At 36.3% G+C, this 21,888-nt stretch overlaps 1 protein-coding gene across 4 annotated transcripts in view; it reads left to right on the forward strand.

Moving 5' to 3' along the window:
- Positions 1-21,888, forward strand: part of LOC107744995 (coiled-coil domain-containing protein 136-like) — a 29,654-nt gene that overhangs the window by 1,339 nt on the left and 6,427 nt on the right. For all 4 annotated transcript variants that reach the window (XR_001640550.1, XM_016558833.1, XM_016558831.1 and 1 more), the window contains exons 3-7: positions 12,368-12,700; positions 12,921-12,995; positions 15,497-15,808; positions 20,074-20,191; positions 21,126-21,399. Coding sequence is in view for 3 of the 4 variants with exons in the window: in XM_016558833.1 (XP_016414319.1) it covers positions 12,368-12,700; positions 12,921-12,995; positions 15,497-15,808; positions 20,074-20,191; positions 21,126-21,399 (1,112 nt within the window). In the remaining variant the exon portion in view is untranslated. The remainder of the gene's footprint in view (positions 1-12,367; positions 12,701-12,920; positions 12,996-15,496; positions 15,809-20,073; positions 20,192-21,125; positions 21,400-21,888) is intronic.

Genomic DNA, 21,888 nt, shown 5'->3' on the forward strand with positions numbered 1-21,888 from the left:
ATTATTGTTATTATATTATTATTATTATTATTAATCTATCTATGTGGATTATTATTAATAATAATAATCTATCCATGTGTATTATTCTTATTCTTATTAACTTCAAAATGGAATTGCAAAAAAATAAAATAAAAATAATAATAATAATTTGTAATCTATCTGTGTATTATTATTATTATTATTATTATTAATCTATCCATGTGTATTATTATTATTTTTATTAACTTAAAAATGGAATTGCAATAATAAGAAGAATAAGAATATGATAAGAATAAGAATTTGTTATCTATCTATGTGTATTCTTATTCTTATTAACTTAAAAGATGGAATTGCAAAAAACACAAAACGAAACAATAATAACATTTTTAAATACTTTTGGGGGAATAAACTTTTTTTTTTTTTATTAGTTGCCTCTCCATATTAAGAGATAGGAAAAGTATTCAAAATAATAATAATAATAATAATCTTTAAAAAAAAGTTATTTACGAATTACCCTCAATCATAGCTCTCAATTAACATTTGTGCCTAAACATATTCAAACTTTCCAAACTTACCAAATTTTGACACCATTGATTCTCATGCTTCTCATAACTAATCTTGTCAACCAACCACGTTCGGTGTACTGTGGTCTGCTTGTAAATTAAGCCTGTTTTGTTTTCACATGCTGTATATTTGCAAGTAAATGGAGTAGCTTTGTTACCATAGATGGAAAGGCTTTGAAGACGTGCAGCGAGGGATGATGGGAAACCAAATACGGACTTTCAGATATGTTGCATGATCACTGGGGTGTTGTTATGAAACTATTATGTTTTGAGTGTTTGGGCGCATACATTTATATAATGCTGCCGATTTCTCCTTGGAAGGGCTTTTATGTCTTAAATATCTGTTGTCTGAGGACTAGAGGGATTGTTTTAAATTGTGCGTCTGATCAAAAGCAGTGCCGTATGTGATCTTCAAAGCTTCAGTCCCACCTTCTCTATCTCCATTGCTCCTTTCCCAGAGAACCTTGCCTCCTGTGACAAGACGCACAAGGATTGTTTTACTTGATCTTATATGGTATTACCGCAGTAAATTGGGACATATGCTTCTGTAGGTGGACCTGAGATGGAGAGATAGATTGAAGGAGGTTTAAAAGCTCCTACGGTGTTTGGGGAGCAAGAGAGGATCATTTTAACACAGCACTTCCATGTCACACTCCTTATTTGCAGTGCTTCCATGACAATTCCTTCTAAATGCCCTGCTGGTTTAGCCAGCAGTGATGGTGCTGCCTATCTCTCCTCCATCCACCAGACACCCACATGTTCCACATTATTCGAGTGCCACTTGCATTCCCTGTCCGCCCCCGGATGATGAAAACACACGTTCTTTCTCTCACCGCCCACATTCTTGGTGCCATAGCATTTACAAAGTATAGGTCCAATCAAACCCAAAACTTTTTGCTACCGCAGTTCATTTACATATAGAGGCCCTTTCTCATTTCATGCCTGTTTGAGTCTTTGTTCATGCGAGTTGTCTTAGAAAACTTCAGTGAGTATCAACGTCAAGAGATCGAATGTTAGGAATTTCTATGCAGTCTGTTTTTTTCTTTTCACTCTGATAGAGAAGTCAGTTTTCGACTCGTCTCTCAGTTTGTTAAATCTGCACTCACAATAGAAGTCAATGGTGCATTGCAACAGGAAAAATGTTCAAATACAATACACACTATTGTGAAAGTATAACAAGACCTACATTATACATCTCATCATCTCAGTATGAGACAAGTGTAGTTGCATCATGCTAGTCACAAATTTAATGTTTGAGTTTATGCTTATTAACCTTGTCTGTGCAAAGTGTATTTAGCCTAAATTTTCAACTCTTGTCATGACCATAAAGTTATTTAAAGAAATCGAAATTGCTGACAATTTTCTCACCCTCATCCCATCCAAGATGTAGATTAGTTTGTTTTTCGTTAGAACAGATTTGGAGAAATTGAGCATTACATCACTTGCTCACCAAAGGATCCTCTGATGTGAATGGGTGCCGTCAGAATGAGAGTCCAAACAGATGATAAAAACATCACAATAATCCACACAACTCCAGTCCATCAGTTAATAAAAATCTGCATGTTTGTTAGAAACAAATCCATCATTAAGATGTTTTTAACTTCAAACTGTTGCTTTTGGCTAAAATAAAAGTCTTCTGCTTTCTCCAGTAAAAAAGACATCTTGTCAGAATCAGGAGAGAAATATGCACAGTTTAAAGCAAAAACAGTTCTAAAAAAATATTTATCAGCTGTTTGGACTCATTCTGATGGCACCCATTCACTGCAGAGGATCCGTTGATGAGCAAGCGATGTAATGCTAAATTTCTGATGAAGAAACAAACTCACCTACATCTTGCATGCCCTGAGAGCGAGTCCATTTTCAGCTAATTAAAATTTTTAGCCGAACTATTCCTTTAACCTATTACTTTCACATAAAATGCAGAAAGATACCAGAAAGGGACTGTTTACATATCATCTACATAGAATAGTCATTTAAAATGAGATTTTGGACAACTTTGCAGCTCAAAAGCATTTTAGAAATGCCTTGCGGCAAAGACTTTTCCTCAAGTGTGCTTTTACTATACACTTTTTGTTTGTTTATACAATCTGAAGGATCTACTGAAGTTATTTTCTTTGATAAGTGACAGCATGCCACAAATTTTTATTTTGAACCCAGAACATTCCTTCGTTCTTGTTTATATGTTGTGGAGGTTTACATGCATTGACGTCTGAACTCCAAATGACACAAACAAGGCATACTGCAGTTTTCCTTCCTCCAAATCCTCCTCTCCTCCTTCCTGCGGGTTTCCTCCCTCTGTCGCTTGCTGACCCCATCTCAGATGTGAGGAGTGGCTCTTTAGAACGTTCCAGAAGAGCTGACGGCAGGAATCTCAAGAGCAGTTCAAGTGAGATCACGCTCGGTTAGCAAGAAAAGTTACATGCAGAGAGAGATAGTGTGTACGCGCCGCGCGGGTAAGTGAGGGCCCACACACACAGAAAAAAACTTTCTCATGAGCAAGAGCTCAAGGAGTCCACAGAGAGCTCCAACTTTGAGAGTTTGAGAGATCCAACTCACTTTTCTTTCTTCCTATTTTTCTGCTGTGTGTGTGAGTTTTGTGTGCTTTTTCTCAAAACATTAAATCCGAACATGACCCATTTTACTTCTCTAATTCATCATTGTTCTAAAGGAAAAAAGGCTGTTCTTCATAATCTTTCATCAAAAGTTTCTCCACATCTGAAATTACTTTTCTGATGATGTAACCCAGATTGCATAGATGGGGGGAAAATATTATTACCCCACTAGATTTTGACAAAAACTCACTGGCATTATGCTGGAGTGTTGCCAGGACATTTCTATGTGGTTGTTAAGGTGATCTGAGTGGTTTGTAATGTTGCTGTGTGGCTACTAGGTGGTTTCTGACTGTTCCATGTCAACTCAAGCATCACTTTTGCATTCATGTGCTTAAAGGTGCAGTATGTAATATTGACAGCTAGGGGTTGAAATGGGTACTGCTGTCTAAATTCTAAATATTGGAGAGAGTTGTTTTTTCTGCCCCTCCTCCTCAGACACGAAGCTCACACGGGTTGCCAGGTTGAGGACACTTAACAGGAAAGTGCGCAATTGAGAATGGAAGGTGACGAGTCCTACTCTGTAAGTTGATGAGTTGATTTATCTGCATTTTAATATGTCTCTGGTCATAGATATTTTTAGATGGATGCCGAGGCTTTTTTTTGGTTGGGTGGAATCTGCGATCTGTGATCCAGTTTGTTTGCTGGCTTGAAATGGCTGCAGTACGCTGTATTTTCCACCAACTGGCAACCCAGGTATTTGGTAAATTGGCAGTGGGCGGAATCACACGGTCCAAATCAAAAACAGACATTCCAACACGGAACACACATTTCAAAGTAGAATAGCTGGCTGTAGCATTGTATTTCAAAGAAACAAGTACATGAACTTATAATGTTTCCTAAATGTGCTTTAGTGCAGTCAAAAAAAGTACATACAGCACCTTTAATGCATTGCAATTACCATTACACCAAGTAAAAGTATTATAATTGTTCACCATTGTTCTAATGTATAGCGTTTAATGTTCACTGAAAGATTGGTTTGGTGTTTTTTTTACATTATATAACTCCGATGACGAGGTTGTGCATGTAGTTTTTATGCATGTTAAATGCAAAAAGATACCAGTATGAAATATTGGGGCTTGGGCAGGGGGTTGTAACTTGTAACCATGACAACAAGGCAAGAGCGCGTGAACTCCTGCAAACTTGAACGTCATGCAGCTCCTCCTTTTGCGTCTGAAAACAAGTCTCGTTTTCCAGTGCTGCTTTCTCCTCTCTGTCTCCCTTTTTCCTCCTTTTCTCTTTCTCTTTCTCTTTCTCTTTCTCTCCTCTCATTCTACCTTTCCTCCTTCCATGCCAGGATAGGGTCGACGTGAATAATTCATGCCTCTCCTCACTGCACCAGAAATGTGACACACACACGCACACACATTTAAAGCACTCTAATGCTTCTGGGACCCGGTGATATCTCACTTAAACGCAACTCTTACCCTTTTTATGCCACAGTTATGCAGTCTCCTATTCAAATTTTTATTCCAGCTTCATGGTGTTATGACACTTTGGTTTATTCACTTGTTCTTTAAGAAAAAGCGTTTGATTTGACTGTTTTCCCCCTTGTGTTTATAGAGAATTGAATCCGATTGGGAAGGACACAGTCAGTGTGACTTCTTTGTACGCGAGGCTTGTCTTACAGTCTGCGTGTGTGTGTAATGGTCAATGATGTGTGTCTGTAAGGGTTTCGGACTGGACGGCTCTACCACACAGTGGGTGAAAAGCTCAGATATCGTGCTAACAGGACCAACAGAGATAAAGGATATATATGGTTTGTTCTAAATCTTGTATGTGCTTTTGTTCAGGACTAGGGAGTCTCTGGCTATTAAAATGAAACATTTAGGAACAAACAACCAAATAAAATACAGAATCGTTTGTTAAAGATGGTTGTTCAGAGGTGTTTTATCTAGTTGAGTTCACAGTTTCTTACTAGAGCACTGAACAGGTTTTTTTTATGTTTATATCTATTTAATTGCAGTGAAACTATGTTGTGAATATGTATTTTTAATAAACATTGTCATATGAACAACAAGTTACAAACCTTTACATGACAGTAACCATTTTGAATCATTTCAAATGACTCACGGTGTTGTTATTGTTAGCTAAAACTATTCAAAATCATTTTCATTAATGGAAATAAAGTTGAAATAAAATAAAATATCAATATTAAATGAAAAACTTGCATAAAAAAATTGGTAACAATGATGGCAAAAATTTATTTTGAAATACTAAAAATACTAAAGCTGAAATAAAAACTAATTAAAGCTACATAGAAATACAAAAGAGAATAATAATAAAAATGACAAAAGCACAGAAAAAATTGCTAAACCCTAAACTAGAATGAAACTAGAAACATAAAAATAAAAGCTAATGTTAAATTATAATACATATTAATAAATATGTAATAAATAATATAAATGAATAGTATATAAATAATACTAAAAAAATCACTGCTTGCGGTTCAGTGAGGTGAGGTGGATTCTGTAACATCTCTGAATGATTTACTGACAGAGTGAATTTGATTCAAACCACTAAATCACTAGTGAGTTCAAGACTGTTTTGTGAATCCTTTTGAATGATTCATTTAAAAGAACTGGGTTATCAGTGTCATTTTTCCATGAATCAAAAGTTACAACCCACATTGTCACAACCCCTCATTTTTGCATGCTGGAAACACTGGAATGTTCCCTTTAAACAAGATAATTTCAGATAAAATTTAGTTTGGACATAGGTCATGGTCATGGACATGGCATAAAGCTTTCCACAATAGATTTTAAAGGGGTCATATGATGCGATTTCAATTTTTCCTTTCTCTTTGGAGTGTTACAAGCTCTTGGTGCATAAAGAAGATCTGTAAAGTTGCAAAGACTAAAGTCTCAAATCCATGCTTTCACCGTGCACGAAGCGGAATCCAGCCCGTGGTCGTCACATGTGGTTGCCGCAAGCCCGCCGGCTGCTCCTTCGTCGAATCCACCGGCCGCCGCTCACTCAAGCCCGCCGTAATAATGTTCTTTTTAGCAACATCATATGACCCCTTTAAATAATTATCGACAGATGGAACACACTTTCGTTTTGACTTACTCATGCTTGTATCAAAGTCTGATGTGATGCTCTCTGCTGCTGTGGTGATGTCTAGGTTGTCATCACTTAATGAGAACTAATTAACAGTTGCACAATAGAGGAGAAGAGAGCAGGCATGGATACATAATTGGGGTGTTTTTTTATAATGCACCTCCCCCACCTGTTAGGCCTCATTAATATTCCTGAAACACAGGTCTATTCTTGCGAGCGGATGCTGATTTACATTATGTTAGTATGTGTTTACGTATGAGTCTGGTAGGGCTATACAAGCATTGTTTAATGCATGTTTTTGGACAGATCGCAATGTAGAAAATGTCACTCAACACCCTCCTTTGCTCTCTGCAATGTGTGCTTGCCAAAATTGGCCCTGTTTTCTTGCTTAATAAATGTCCTTATTGTGCATAATTCATCAGTGCACATTATTGTAATGGGAAAAAAAAGCCTTTTATGATATTTAATCAAAACTTTCTACGTCTCTGAAATGACTCATTTTCCTGTCACTACAAGGCTATATGAAAGATTGTTGATTATTCCAGATTATTCCAGTGCTGTTTCTTACAAGAACGTTTTAGAAAAATAGGGAACTTTGTTAATTATTTATGAACTTTCATGCCTTTCCAATCTCATATTACTTAAAGTGCCCCTATTATGGATTTTCGAAAATTACCTTTCATGCAGTGTGTAACACAGCTCTAAGTGAATGAAAACATCCTGCAAAGTTTTAAATCTGAAAGTGCACCGTGTATGAAGTTATTGTCTCTCAAAAGAAAGAGTCGACTCTGAATCATTGAAACTAGTCGTTTTTAAAACGAATCCCAAGCCGTTTCATGTTGACGTCAACATGAAACATTAGTATATTGCCTGCCCACTTGTTGGTCTTTTCGCGCTGGTCTGAATGAAAATGCAAATTCATTATTTGCCACTAGGTGCCGCTTTTGGAGCGGTAAAAATAATGGTTTCCCCGGTAGCGTTGTACACAAAGCAGCACTGCGCTCACAAACGCTGCTTTATCAGGCATTACAGGCGAGATGAAATGAAAATGAGACCAATCGGACCAATCACCGCAGATTAGCGTCACGCAAAGGAGGGGTTTGGAAAAATGAATCATTGAGTGAATTGTTTGGGAGTCGTTGAGCAAGTAAGGTAAAAATAAATGCATTTTATAAGACAATGAAAGTGTTTTTTGACCTTGCATGCATGTCAGCCTGTTGTTGATGACTCCCAAAACCAAAATATGAACCTTTCATTACCCATAATAGGGGCACTTTAATTGTCAATGTGAAACAGAAAAGGAGGTGTTTCACAGAATGTCATGTGGACACGTGGAGATCTAAAATGGACAAAAATGGCACCATAAAAGTATTTCATGTGACTTTCCTATATTTTTCCCCTCTACACTTAAACTCAAATTTTATTGGCATAGATTCAAAATGGCACGTCATGCCAGGCTTGATGTCAGTAATGCCAAATTGCAGTTAGTTATCATGTGTCTTGCAACTATGTCAAGTCTGAATATGCAGAAGTGCAAATTTTATTATTGGATAATTTTATAGTTTTTGCCCTTTTTCTCACTCAAAGCGACTTAGAAGGGTTTTGTCGGCTACTTTTATGGTGCTATTTTTTATATTTTATAGTTACATTTTATTTGTATAGCGCTTTTTGGAAATGCACATTGTGTCAAAGCAGCTTTACAAAAAAAAAAATCATGATTATAAATTATCTTCATGCTTTACAGTTGTATTTAACAAATTAGAGTTGGGAAATAATATTGTTTAGATTTTTCGACTATATGAACAATCAAGCAGTTGAAATTTGCTGTATAGTATAGGCCTATATCACTTTACATGCATATACTGCACGTATGTATGCTGATGAAGTTGGATATATGGAGAAAAAACCCTGTCACCATTTACATTTATTGAATGGAATAGAGCAGCATGAACATTCTGCAAAACGTATTCTTTTGAGTTCCACAGAAGAAAGTAAGTCATACAGGTTTGGAACAACATAAATGTGAGAAAATCATGAAAAAAAATTCATTTTTTGGGGAAACTGTCCCCAAAAGCACCACAGCACCCATTATTAGGATTGTTTTTTGTGTACATTCACTTGAAGGTCCCTGTAGGTGACAGTTTCAGACCCCTTTCCCATGCATCTGTTTTTCACCAGAGCTGTCAGTTTATTAACTGACAGGCACCGTTTAGCCAGCTCAGTCTGGGTCCTCTCTTACTGCAGGCTTATACAACACCAAACACCGACCGCATCACTTCCCTCAGTCAGAACCCTGCAGCTGACGCTCTAGGAGCCCACTTGACTTTATGAGCAGCTGTTTAACATTGACAAGTGCAACTTTTGACCCATTACTGAAGATGCATTTTGGAGCACTTTAACCTCTGCACAACACTGCAGCTGTAGTGCTTGTTTTTGGCACGAGTTTATATGGAAAAACAGCTCGCTGCATTGCAGTCATGCTTTAATAATGAGGAGGAATGCAACTTAAGTAGAAAATGCCTTAAGCGTTTGTGCAAGAGTCTGGTTTTGTAGGTTAGTCTTTGTGTTTTGTGAATGTACGTGTGCTGAAGGTTTTTGCTCCTTGATTTCCCAGGAGACTATTGTGACTGTGTCCATCATCTTTCTTCTTCCCAGCGCTGTGCTCAGTTTATGAATGATGTTTAGACTCTTATTTTCAGTGCAGCTCATATGGTGGCGACAGGCTGCATTAGATTAAGTGTTTAAATATTATTTTTGGATTTTATGTATAGCTTGAGACTTTGAGGCTGAAAGGCGTGTTGAAGGATGTATGTGTGTGTTAAGGTTAAGGTCAGTGTAATGTTACCCTCGGCTAGCATTGGGAGTGAGAACAGCGCTATAAACAGGAAACTGATGTCACAGTCTGGATTTTAGCCAGACACAGGCTGATCATGGACAGAAAGTGCATATATACGTGAAGTTAGTGTATAATAGGGGTCTTTCAGGCCAAGAACTAAAAGCGAGTGTTGCATTTTAAATAGAAATGCCCATAATAACATGCATATGATACTATTATGTTGTATTTACTTCTTTTATGATGTTTACATTAAAAATGCATTTAAATAATAATTTCTGATATGTAGAGTCATTATGTTAAATTTGAAATTGATTAAATATTTTAATTGCATATAATATTTTAATTATTTATAAATTGGTTATGGTTTGAATTTTATTTTATTTTGTTCTATTTTGTTTTATATATATTTTTGCCCTGCAGTACTGCTGTGGACCCCCTAGGGGTCATAGACCCCCTGTTGAAGAACCCTGAAATAGTTTTTCTTTATGTATTTAAAAAAGTTACTCCCTCATTGAGATCATGTCACTCTGATTGACTGCTGACAGCATTGACATTATGATTGACAGGTCAGGCGATAACATAACTAGAAAGGGTGCAACACATTTGAATATATCAGTGTTTGATTGATGTTGTTTTTGTTATGTTGAGAAATCACACTGGATTTCCACCAGCGCCGCTGGCCGATCCCAAAGCCACGCTTGTGACCAGAATGATATTAATTTTCTGAGCTCATGGGAACTCTGAGAACCAGACGAGATCTATATTTGTCTGTGTTTGTGATGGGACTCTTTGCACGTCAACATTTAATGCCACTCGTGATATTAGGATTAAAATATGAGCCTCTGGACATGGTCTGAAATAGTTTCATTTGATTTTTATCTCCAAAGTGCTCATTTGCAAATTAATTGTGTCAGTTGTTTTGTAAATGAATGTTCTGATTTCAGAGATGGGTTTATATTCCACATAATGCATTTCTTGTTCATTTTTATGCAGCTGCTGTAGATTCCATCATGGAATTGTAATCAGGCAAAATGACACAAGTTAAGGAACAGACTCTTGCATTCTCCTGAACTATGTCTGTTGAACAAAGATGCCTATTCTTGGGCTGTTTTTATGAGGAATCGTCATACATGAGAAAATCACAAGAATCTGAGTTCAACAGGAAGTGAGGCCTCTGTTATGTCAGCCATTACACATATGGTGCATGATGTTATTACAAGAGAAAAAAATCAGTTCACAATTCACATGTGTTTTGTGTTCTGAGTAGTGTTAGATAGTGCTTTATAATATGTGACCCTGGACCACAAAACCAGTCTTAAGTGTCAATTTTTCGAAATTGAGATGTTGCATGTTTCTAACATCAATGAGATGAGATTGTCCTCGAAAATTTACTTACCCTCAAACCATCCAAGATGTAGATGAGTTTATTTCTCCATCAGAACAGATTTAGCATTATATCACTTGCTCACCAGTGGATCCTCTGCAGTGAATGGGTGCCATCAGAAGCAATGGTTTAAAGTTAAAATGCCTTTATGACGGATTTGTTTCTTGCAAACACAGCTTTTCACTTCGAAAGACATTTATTGATTAACTAGAGTTGTGTGGATTACTTGTGGATAATTGTGATGTTTTTATCAGCTGTTTGATCTCTCATTCTGACGGCACCCATTCACTGCAGACGATCCATTGGTAAGCAAGTGATGTAATGCTTAATTTCTCCAAATCTGTTCAGATGAAGAAAACTCATCAACATCTAGGATGGCCTGAGAGTGAGTACATTTTAAGCAAATTTTCATTTTTGAGTGAACTATTCCTTTAAATATTTTAAAACATTATATATAATAGTTGTGTATCAAAGATCATAGACTGACAGCACTACTTTGTACTAATTCAGAAAACCACTGAGGCTTCAGTTGTGTAACTGCTTTGCCTTATTCGTCCTGAGGAATGCTGCATGATTGCGATGTGCGTTGCGTGTCCAGTGATTGATCCAGATGTCTGTCTGCGTGTAAAAATAATTCTCTGTCCCCACAGAATAATTCATAGCTCAGATACGCTGGATAAAGCTGATTGGGTGCTATCAAAGCTGCCTATAATCCTTTAAAGCTCAAGACCCTGCCTATGCTGCTGCTTCTGCCTGTATGTGTGTGTGTTTCCCCACTGGTTCATTACTATTTAATAGATGTTTGAAAGACTTTAATCTGCAAAGCATGATCAATAATACAGCACAGGGCTCATTACAGGGGAATATATATCATTCAGGAAGAGAGAGGGAAGTGAGAGAAAACAAACAAGGGAAAAAGAGAAAGAGGGAGTGAATGGTAGAAAGATAAACGGAGGAATGGAGGGGGAGGTGTTGCTGGCAAGACAATTAATTTTCCGCTAATCCCACGCAGGCATCTGATCTAAGAGGATCAGAGAGGTGAATCGTCTAGTCAGGTCTTGCATTGCTGACTGTCTCTGTGTCCTGTGTGTGGACCTCACGTCGTTCAAAAGCATTATCCAATTTACATTTGCCTTGTGATATTATAGACATATATCACTGATTCAGCTAATACTTTAAGATACCACTGTAATTATGTATCTATTCATATTCATATATAATAATTTATTAATAACAATACTTATAAAAATAGTAGTAGTTATAATTTATATTTATATAATTATACTCTCACACACAATTCTTATACTTTTTATGATGGAAGGATGCAGTTTAGTGGACTTCAAAAAAATCAACAGCCATCCACTGCCATTATAAAGCTAGGAAGAGCCAGGACATTTTTTAATATAACTCCGATTGTATTCGTCTGAAAGAAGAAAGTCATATGAAGAGGTTCCTCAGATGAAGGTGTTGGACTGGATGGATTTAGTAGGTTCTCACTAGAGATGACAGGTGGAAGCTGGGGGTGGGGGTGTGGGACATGCATAGCTGCACATCTCCTTTTCAAACAGAGAATGTGGGAATGACAGCGAGACAACTTTTAAATGCCATTTCGTGGCATGAGCTAATGTTTATTAGAGCAGAGAAGAATTGAAAAGTTAAGTTCAATTCACAGTATTTCTGGCAAAAAATAAAATAAAATATATATATGTATATATATATATACAGTATGTATGTATATATAGATATAGATATGTATATATATATATAGTATTATTTTTATTTGCATTTATCTGTGAAATATAACGTGAGTTAACATTATTTTAATGTGTGCGAAGACACTATTTCATATATCTGGCAGCTGAACAAATTTTGAATAAATTATTATGTATAATTGACTGATTCATTTATCTTTGATCTCTTTTTTTTTCTGTCTCAGATGATGTGTGTGACTTGAAAGCAGAGCGGCCGGGTATAGGCAGCGAAATGACAGCCAAAGAGCGAGGCTCACTGGAGGACAACGAGGAGAGAGACCAGGAGGAGGTGGAGGCTGGAAACGGAGAGAAGGGGCAGGAGGATGAGCAGGAGAAGAAGGAGGTGAAGGAGGAGACGGCGGAGGAGGAGAAGGAGGGGGACAGAGAGGAGCAGAGAGGAGTGGATGACGAAGATGAGCTGGAGGTGCTGAGGTCGCAGGTGGTGCAGCTGCTCCTGGAGCTGGAGGAGACCAGAGAGGTGTCACAACGACACGAGGAGAGCTACAACGAGCTTCAGGGTGCGTATGCTAATGGGGTCTGTTTTTAGGGTGTGACATCATCACCGAGGAGTTCCCTCTGAGCATGCTCAGCTGTCACTGACCGCCAAACCACCTGTTCCTCCAGTCATGCCCTCACACAAACATTCCTGGCTTGTTAATATTGTCGGATGCCAGTGATAAGTTAATAATTACTCATGTCTCTCCAGTCGCCATTTAATGTAATTGTTTTGCTTTGTAGGTCTTTTGGAGGAAGAGCGGCTGGCAAGCGCCCACCAGGCCGAGAGCTTTACGAGACAGATCCAGAGACTTCAAGGTGAACAGAAACATTTCTACAATTAGAAACAGAAGCAGATGTGAACGCATCACAATTCTAAAGATAAAATAAATAAAATTAACTTTAGACTTTAAATATGACAGATATAAATTATTATACTTAGTCATCAAGCAGCAAAAATATCCTCTTACATTTAGCATATTGCATAACAGCTGTGTCCATCACTATTGAATAAACATTCTTGATATATCAAGCTGTTTCATGATTTCAACACAGACCACAGATGATTTGAAGAGGCTATTTGCATATTCATATCTTTGTGCAGTATTAAAAATAGAAAACATTTGCTATGGTTGGAAATATTATACTACACATAGTGCTACTCAATATACTGTTGTACTACTACCCAGATAACATTTGCCACAATGTGCAATATACATTATAGTACAATGCACTGGGTACTTTTTTCAGTATGCACTATATACTATGCAGAATGCAGTGAGCTCACATTGTATTTTGAACATTGCCGATGTACCTTTGTTCCAATACAGCTTCATTATCTTTATGAATACATTAAAATTGATAATGTCAGCTAATTGCATTACTCTCTGCACGTCATGTTCAAACACTCCTGCAAGGTCTTCTTGTATTCAAACTCAGTGTTATCTGTGATTGTATTTTTCCGTACATTTCTGCCATATGTACATTGACTGACAGTCAACACTGATGAGCTACCACTAAATATTGTAGAAACTTAATTTGCTGTAAAGTTGCTTTGCAATTATTTGTATTGTGAAAAGCGCTGTACAAATAAACTTGAATTGAATTGAATTGAATTGTATCATGATGGAGATTATCTCAATCAGTCCGGTAACTAGTCCTTCAACCCTGAACATCTCGTTTCCAGTAGTTTGGTCGAGTGCTACTTGGGTGTAAGAGGGAGTAGAGAGGGCCAGTGTGAGAAATGGGAAAAGCAGAGATGATGGAATTGTTGTTCACTTCCCCAGTGGCTCCCTTTCACTCTCTCAGCGGCTGTGCTGTAATTAAATTAAATGAACTGTGAGGAGGCAATGTAAACCAGCGTTTGCAGAAGTGCACGGGCTGTGCCGAGGTACCATCATGAGTAATGGAATCACAGATATGAATAACACAACAAACCACTGCCAGAATCAGATTCACACGCTGAAGAAACGGCTCTTCGGTTTAATCACAGCCTGTGCCAAAGCGTTTTTTTTTTTTTTTTTTTACCATCTGTTTTCCCGCCTTGCAAGAAGGAGACTGATTATAGTTTTCCAGAAGCCCCTGCAGACTAAAATTCACACTTTGTGTGGTTAGTTTGAGAGGTTTTGACATTTTTTTTGCTACTTGTCAGCTGGACGTGCTGAGTGAATGCTGTAATGAGACGTGAATCGAAGGCTTGTATTTTTCACTTCAAATGTCCTTGGTTTTCAGTGAAGTGGCTGATTATAGACCTCAAATGGTCCTTAAACAGCACATATATACAGTAAATGTTGCATGGATTTTATTAGTTAGTTGTCAACTCATAAGGTTTTAGAAGTGTATGCACCTACTTTCATACATATTCTGAAATAGCATACTACTCCTACCATTTCTGCAGTATATACTGTGTATGCTGTACATAGTATCCACTTTTTCTGTGTACACTAAATATCCAGATGACCCGCATATGTGAGGTATTTGAATTAGCTTTTATTTTATATTGCCAATTTTTGTTTTAAATTTAGTAATTTGATATGTTCCTTGTTATTATATATATATATTTTTTATTTCATTTGTATTTAAATTTTTCCAAGACAACATTTCTATTTTTTATTTGAATTCAAGTTTACATTTGTTTATCTTATTTTTATATTTTATTTTATTTCAACTTTAATTCAAGTACCACATTTCTTTTACAGTTTTAGTTTTAGGTAACAATATTTTTTTCAAGATTTAATAGGTTTTTACACCAATGTCAATTAGATATATATATATATATATATTTTAATTTTTTTTGTGTAATTTTTTTTATTACTATTTAATTTTATTTCCAAAATAAAAAATGGACATCACAAACAGAAATAAAATGTGTATCATCCCACTGTTTAAAGTGTCAATTTTTGTATCCTGCATACTGTTTTAGATACTATTGAGAAAAATTAGGCAGTATAAAGCGTCATTAGGTGAAAACAGAAGTTGTTTTTTAGATATTCATTCATACACAAAAAATTAAACCTGTGCTGCCCGAATCAGTTTATCATTTATCCTTTATTATTTTGTCTGATTTTAAATTTTAAAACTTTTTAGGCACTTAAGGATACTTTTTTCTCACTTCTTTCCTAATAACACACTTCAATACCATGGTATTACCTAAGAGTACCATGTGAATGCCATGCTATATGAATATGGTTTTATTTCATGCTTTTGTACATATCACAGTACCACTGTATTACCATATTATGCCATCACTGTACTGCAATACTTTTTGTTACTCAATTTTTAGTTGAAAATATTGTTGTGTTCCTGTTTCTGACCCACAGCTCAGCTGCGTTCGGTGCAGGAGGAACTGGACAGTCTTGAGGAGGAGAAGGCCAGCGAGCTGTGGGAGGCGCAGGAGGAGCTGCGTGTGGCGCAGGAGGAGGTGCAGGAGCTGCAGCAGGCGGCGGAGGAGGCCGCAGCCGAGCGGGAGAATGACATCGCCCTGCTGCAGGAGGAACTGTGCCGTCTGCGCGCCGAACTGGAGCGTCTGCGCGGCACCACGCAGGAGTACGAGCTGGAGCTCACCACACTGCGGGCTGAAATCAGCATGAAGAACCAGCGCAGGGAAGAGGAGGAGAAAGCAGCAGGAGAAGGTCTGATTCCCACCACACTACAGGCTCCCAATGGAGATATCCCAGATAAAAAGACCAGTTTATATCAGCTTGAAGCGTAGGTTATACTGGCTAGTCCTGGTCTGGCTGGTGGATCAACAGAGCCATGCTGTTTGCTAGACATTAGTGAAGCCTTGTTGTCCAGCTTGATCTTTCTAATGAGACTGGTTGGTCAAGGATGTCCTGTTAGTTAGGGACACCAGTATAATGTGCTCCACAATGAATGGGACTAGTTAACCCTGTTCACTCGTATGAAACTCAACACACTCTTAAAAACTGTGGTAATGTATGGAGTAAATGTAAATGACCTTTAATGAGCGGTGAGATGGTGCAACAAGGAAATAATACAGCACACACTCACACCCCTCCAAAACAACTCTCTGCAATTGGCAGGATGGGCCCATTTTCCATGAGGGTGTGTGTGTGCTATCGTGCTCCCATATGTTTGTTTGGATGTGCTCAAATGCAGAAGCTAAGAAGTGTGAAATAGTGTGAATGCAAATGTCTATTTCAGGTTTCTATATTTAAGAATTACATACACAAGTAATTAATTAAGAGAAAGACAGATTTTGTGTGTGTGTATTTGTATGTGAGTGTCAGTGTGTGGATTTTGCCTATTGTGGACTACAAATTTTTCAAGGAAAACCTGAAATCACAAATTTGGCAACAAATCACCATTAAGGAAAATTTGCTTAATCAGAGTTATTATTGTTAACTAAAATAAAAACTATTAAAAACTGGTATAAATATATTATATATAAATATATATTAAAAGTATAAATATTAGATGAAAAACCTAAACTTAAAAAATAAATAAATGAATAATAAATAAATGAAAATATATAAATAAATGAAAATTAGAAATGTTGCTGAAAATAAGTTAAAGTTAAATAAGTTTAAGTTAAAATACTAAAATAAAAAAAAACATAAAAAAATAAATAAATCAGAGCTAAATAAAAATATTTATACAACAGAAACTAATAAAAATCATAAAAACACAAAACTGAAATTAAAAAGAAAATATAAAAATGAAGCTAATTACAAATATTAAAACTATAATATACAAATATATATAAAAATACTTAACATTGGGCTTAAAAACATACTAAATAATGCCTTAATGAAAATGTTAACATGCAAAAATGTTTATGTGAGGCTTAAGTGATACTATGCTAATATCATTACAACATATAAATTATCAATATAAAAATAATAAAGGTTTCTATACTTATTAGTTAAATATAAAAACAACATATGGTTCACCATGATAGAAAATCAAATGTATGCATTTCTGTGGGTCTGCTTATCTATAATTTTGGGGTATAATCCATCTTATTCCACACACATGCAAAGTTACATGCTCAGTGGAGTCAATTTTTTCCAGACCTCATTTGAGTTTCTGTACGTTAGCCAGCTGAGATTTCTCCAGCAAGACTTTTTTTTATCTCACATAACCTCATTCCAACAGTACTGACAGATGCTGATAGCAAATAAACCCTGTAGAGCGATACAGACGTTTTATCAACTTTTCTTCCCCATTGCCTGATACGACACAGTACTCTGATATTACCCAGAATGCATTGTCACTGACAAATGCGAGTGTCTTACAGGTTCTTTCAGTGTCTGAGTGTCTGTTTGACATTCTGACAGAGTGCAGGACCTCTGCGGAGCCCCATTTGTCTGGTGTTGATGTCTTTCTCTGCCTCTAAGGGCGCCGGGGCTGCTTTCTGCTCCCTTAATGCCGGTAGAGCTTTACTATATTAAGATCTGCAATAAAAACAACATACCAGCGATTACTGCTGGTGGGGTCGTGCGGTCAGATGCGCTGATCGCTAAGCAGTGTTGAACACGAACACATCAGAGCCTCTGATTGATGCATGCATGTTACCTCTGATCTGGGGTCAGATGCGACTGATGGTTATTTAAACCACGTACACATTCAGGCCTGGCAGAGACAGAGTGCAGAGTTGTTTGCAAGTGAGATTCCTTCTAGATTAGAGCCTATGCTATCGGGGGTTGAACGTTGCACCATGGGGGACGTGCAAGGCAAACATGACTCCTGATTGACAGGTCAGACTGCTGCAGCGGGAAGAGAGCAGAATGGGTTGTTTCCATGGAGACTAGTTGCAGGGTTTGGTGTGTATTTACGGCTCCCTGGTAGGGCTGGGCGATATAGCTAAAAAATTTATCAACGATATAATGTTTCATATCGGTCGGTATCGATAATTATTTACATTTTTTATAACCCTTTTTAAAACAAAGAGCAATAGAATTTTTTTTTTTATTTAACCACTGTATTTTTAAATTAACCCAATTTATTGTGACAAACAACAAATATTTTTTGTTTTAACAGTCAACAGTAACAGTAAAAAATTAAACAAATATCTAATTTCTAATGTTTTATATGCAGATTAAATAGGTCTTAATCTTTTGGCTTGTTTCCCGAGGCCACAGGAGGGCGCAATGAGCAAAATAATGCAGCGCATTAAATTAAATTCAATGAGCAAAATAATGCAGCGCATTAAATTGTCAACGCAAGGAAATAACTGTCTATAAAAAACGTGCATTACGTATAAATTCTCATATAAATCAAATATAATTTCGTAAATTGCATAAACAATTATGTACAGAACAGCATCATGTGTTTATGCATTGCTTAATACAAAGAGCCGAAGTGCCATTCACACAGATTGCCTTTTAAAACATATGAGACACAGTGAAAAGGAATAAACCTCCACAAATTCGTGACGTGTTTTCTAAAAGTTTAAACTGTTTTATCTTTGCATGGTGAGACGCGAGTGCAGCAGTCATATTTATCCGTCTAAAAAATGCGCTGAATTTGCGTTCTGTGTGAATGGCTTGGTTTCGGTTTGAACCTAATCAACATTTTCTACGCATTGATATACTATATTTCTTTAATATTTTGAATGAATAACGCAGCAGCGGCGCGTCTCGTGGGCTAGACTAACAAAACATTAAAATGTCACTTACATCAAAACACAACGTCACTTACATTATCATCCCCCCATCTCGCGCGCCACTGATGACGCTCCCTGACGCACACCTAACATTCGATTGTACTATTTTTATTGTTAGCAAAATAATCTTATTTCAAACAGAAAACAAGATTATTTTGCTTACCCCATTGGCAGATTATTTTGCTTGTTTCAAGCAAAAACTCACTTAAGTTTGACTTGTTTTTTCTGAAAACAAGACAATAATTTTTACTTGACTAGAAAATCCTTCTTGATTTAAGAATTTTTAGATATTTTGTCTGGAAACAAGACAAAAGATCTAAGCTAGAAAAGCATTTTTTGCAGTGTATGCTTGGACACAGTTTGATCCTACTGCTAAAAATGTAGATGCATTTGCGCAAAATTTGATGAAAAATAATTACATGATCGCTTAAGTAGATATGCAATGAAGGTCATGTGACTACAATGTAGTATATGACTTTAAATCGGTTATTGTTATGTATACTGTCAAATTTTTTTTTTGTTAATTTACATTTTTTTTTATAAATTAAAACTTTTATTCAGCAAGGATGCATAAAATTGATCAAAAGTGACTGTAAAGACATTCATAATGTTACAGGAGACTTCTATTTCAAATAAGTGTTGTTCTTTTAAACTGTCTCAAATACAAAGCATCCTGGAAAAAATATATCATGTTTCCACAAAAATATTAAGCAATAATAAATGTTTCTTGAGCAGCAAATAAGCATATATGTATGTTTTCTAAAGGATCATGTGACATGGAAAACTGGAGTAATGATGCTGAAAATTCAGCTTTTCATTCGCAGGAATAAATTACATTTTAAAATCTTTTAAAACAAAAACAGTTATTTTGAATTGCAAGAATATTTTCACAATTTTACTTTTTTTTTTTCAAATAAATGCAGCATTGGTGAGCATATGAGACTGTTCAAAAACAATAAAATATCTCACAGAACCTAACCTTTTGAACGATAGTGTATTATTATTCAAGTGCAAATTTTTGCAACTTTGGTATGCTAGAATTTTTGTTCAGAAAATGTGACTACAGTGAATACTGTATTTTCATAGTATATTTGCAATTTGGTTAATTTGATTTTGTTGATCATGCAGGTATTTCTTGCAAAATATGGTAGCATTCCATTTCTAAACAAATTTAGAATAGCGGACATAGTAAAATGCTAGTATGCTATTCTGAATTTACGTTTTTTCCCTACTTCTACTGACATCTGTTCTTATTTTGTGATCGGACAGGTGACATGGACCAGCTGATGGAGGAGTGTCGCTCCTTGAAGGACGAGTGTCAGACTCTAAAGAACGACAACAAGCAGCTCTCTGAGAAACTGGAGATGCTGGAGCAGCAGCGAGCCAGGTGATTGGCCACATGGCCTGTCAATCAAACACAAACAAGATAACTCAGCCACTGAGCATCGCAAACTCTGTCTGTTAATAAGGCCGGCGTGACCGCTGAAGCATTCAGCCATAATCTGTCTCAATGGACACTCTCGCTAAAACTATTTAGCAGCTATGAAAGTGTTTCACAGCAACATGAAACATTAATGACTGTGTATTTCATCTTATCCAAATATTTTGGCAGCGAGATGAGCCACTGTTGCCTTACAGCTATTTTAAGACATCAAGGTTTCTTTGACTTTATGAATCTAATTCAATCTCTATTTTAGTGAGAACAGATGATTATAAACAGTTAAAAATTTAGAAAATGTGCTGAATCATTTTGCATAGGCACAGTTTGATATTCTAATGCATCTCTCAATAAATTGTCTGATTTGAGTTGTAAATCTGCCCAAACACACACATTTCCGCACCACATGTCAAAACAGGACTGAAAAAAACAATTACTAGCATAATTCTCTTCTCTAATGAATGGGGTTTGTTATGTGCATTTATTATTGATTTTTAAATATGAATTTTAATAACTAAAGTTTTTTTATTTTATTTTATGTAGTTTATTTTTCTGTGACATTTATGTGTTTACTGTAAAGGCTTTTTTGAGCACTGTGAGAGACTAAGAGAGTGAATGAGGGAGAGAAACCAAAGAGTTTGAGATTTTGAATAAATGATTATGAGAATGAATCAGTGATGAGTACTGCAGTGCGGCTGTCACACACACACACACACACACACACACACGCACACACACAAAGTCACAATATGAAATTCATCTGCAAAGAGAGCAGCAAGAGCTCACAAGTTCAAGTACATTAGTAATACACTAAAAATACATCACAACATGTACATCTATCTACAATAAATTTTCTGTACATTTCCTGCTTCTGTCCTGACAGCTCAGCTGATTCATGCCTGGCACAGAAAGTAGAGCAGAATGATGGAGAAAATGACACAGAAAAAGATGTAGAGAAGGAGGTGACGGCTGAGGGTTTCGTCAGTACGTTGGAGGTAGGAGGAGGGGAATGGGTGGACGCTTATACCCAAAAGAACATCTCGTTTGAGGGCAAACTCGTCACCCCGACAGGCATGAGTGGAGGGTTTTCGGAGGTGTTCTCTCTCAGAGACCAGGTGAAACAGGCTGAGGAGAAAGCATCACAGGTCCAGAGAGAGGTACGGCATCCAGTATTTACACTAGTGATAGAATTAGTTGCCCACTTGGCCAAATAACAGATGTTTCAACTTTAGAGTGCATTTTCAATTTTAAACGTTTTTGGATCATTTTTGGTACGAAATAGCCACCTGAAAATGTTTACATTTTTCAGTCAGTACCAATAAATTCCAATCAACTCCAATCAATTACTTGGTTCAAATGGATTAAGTCAAGAATTGTGGTTCATGTTAACTTTACTTTCTCATAGATCGACATTATATAAGAGATTTGTCGAGCAACAGACATTGTGTAAATTTGTATATATTTAATTACATTTATGATGTGTTTATTTAAATGTATTTAAATTTAATGTTATATATTATATTATATTATATTATATTGTATTATATTATACTAATATTATATTATATTAATATATATACTTATATATATATTGTGCAAATTTTATATATATATATATATATATATATATACAGTATGTGTGTGTA

This window comes from Sinocyclocheilus rhinocerous, unplaced genomic scaffold (genome assembly GCF_001515625.1).
Source record: "Sinocyclocheilus rhinocerous isolate Xijiao unplaced genomic scaffold, SAMN03320098_v1.1 scaffold2032, whole genome shotgun sequence".
NCBI lineage: Eukaryota > Metazoa > Chordata > Actinopteri > Cypriniformes > Cyprinidae > Sinocyclocheilus > Sinocyclocheilus rhinocerous.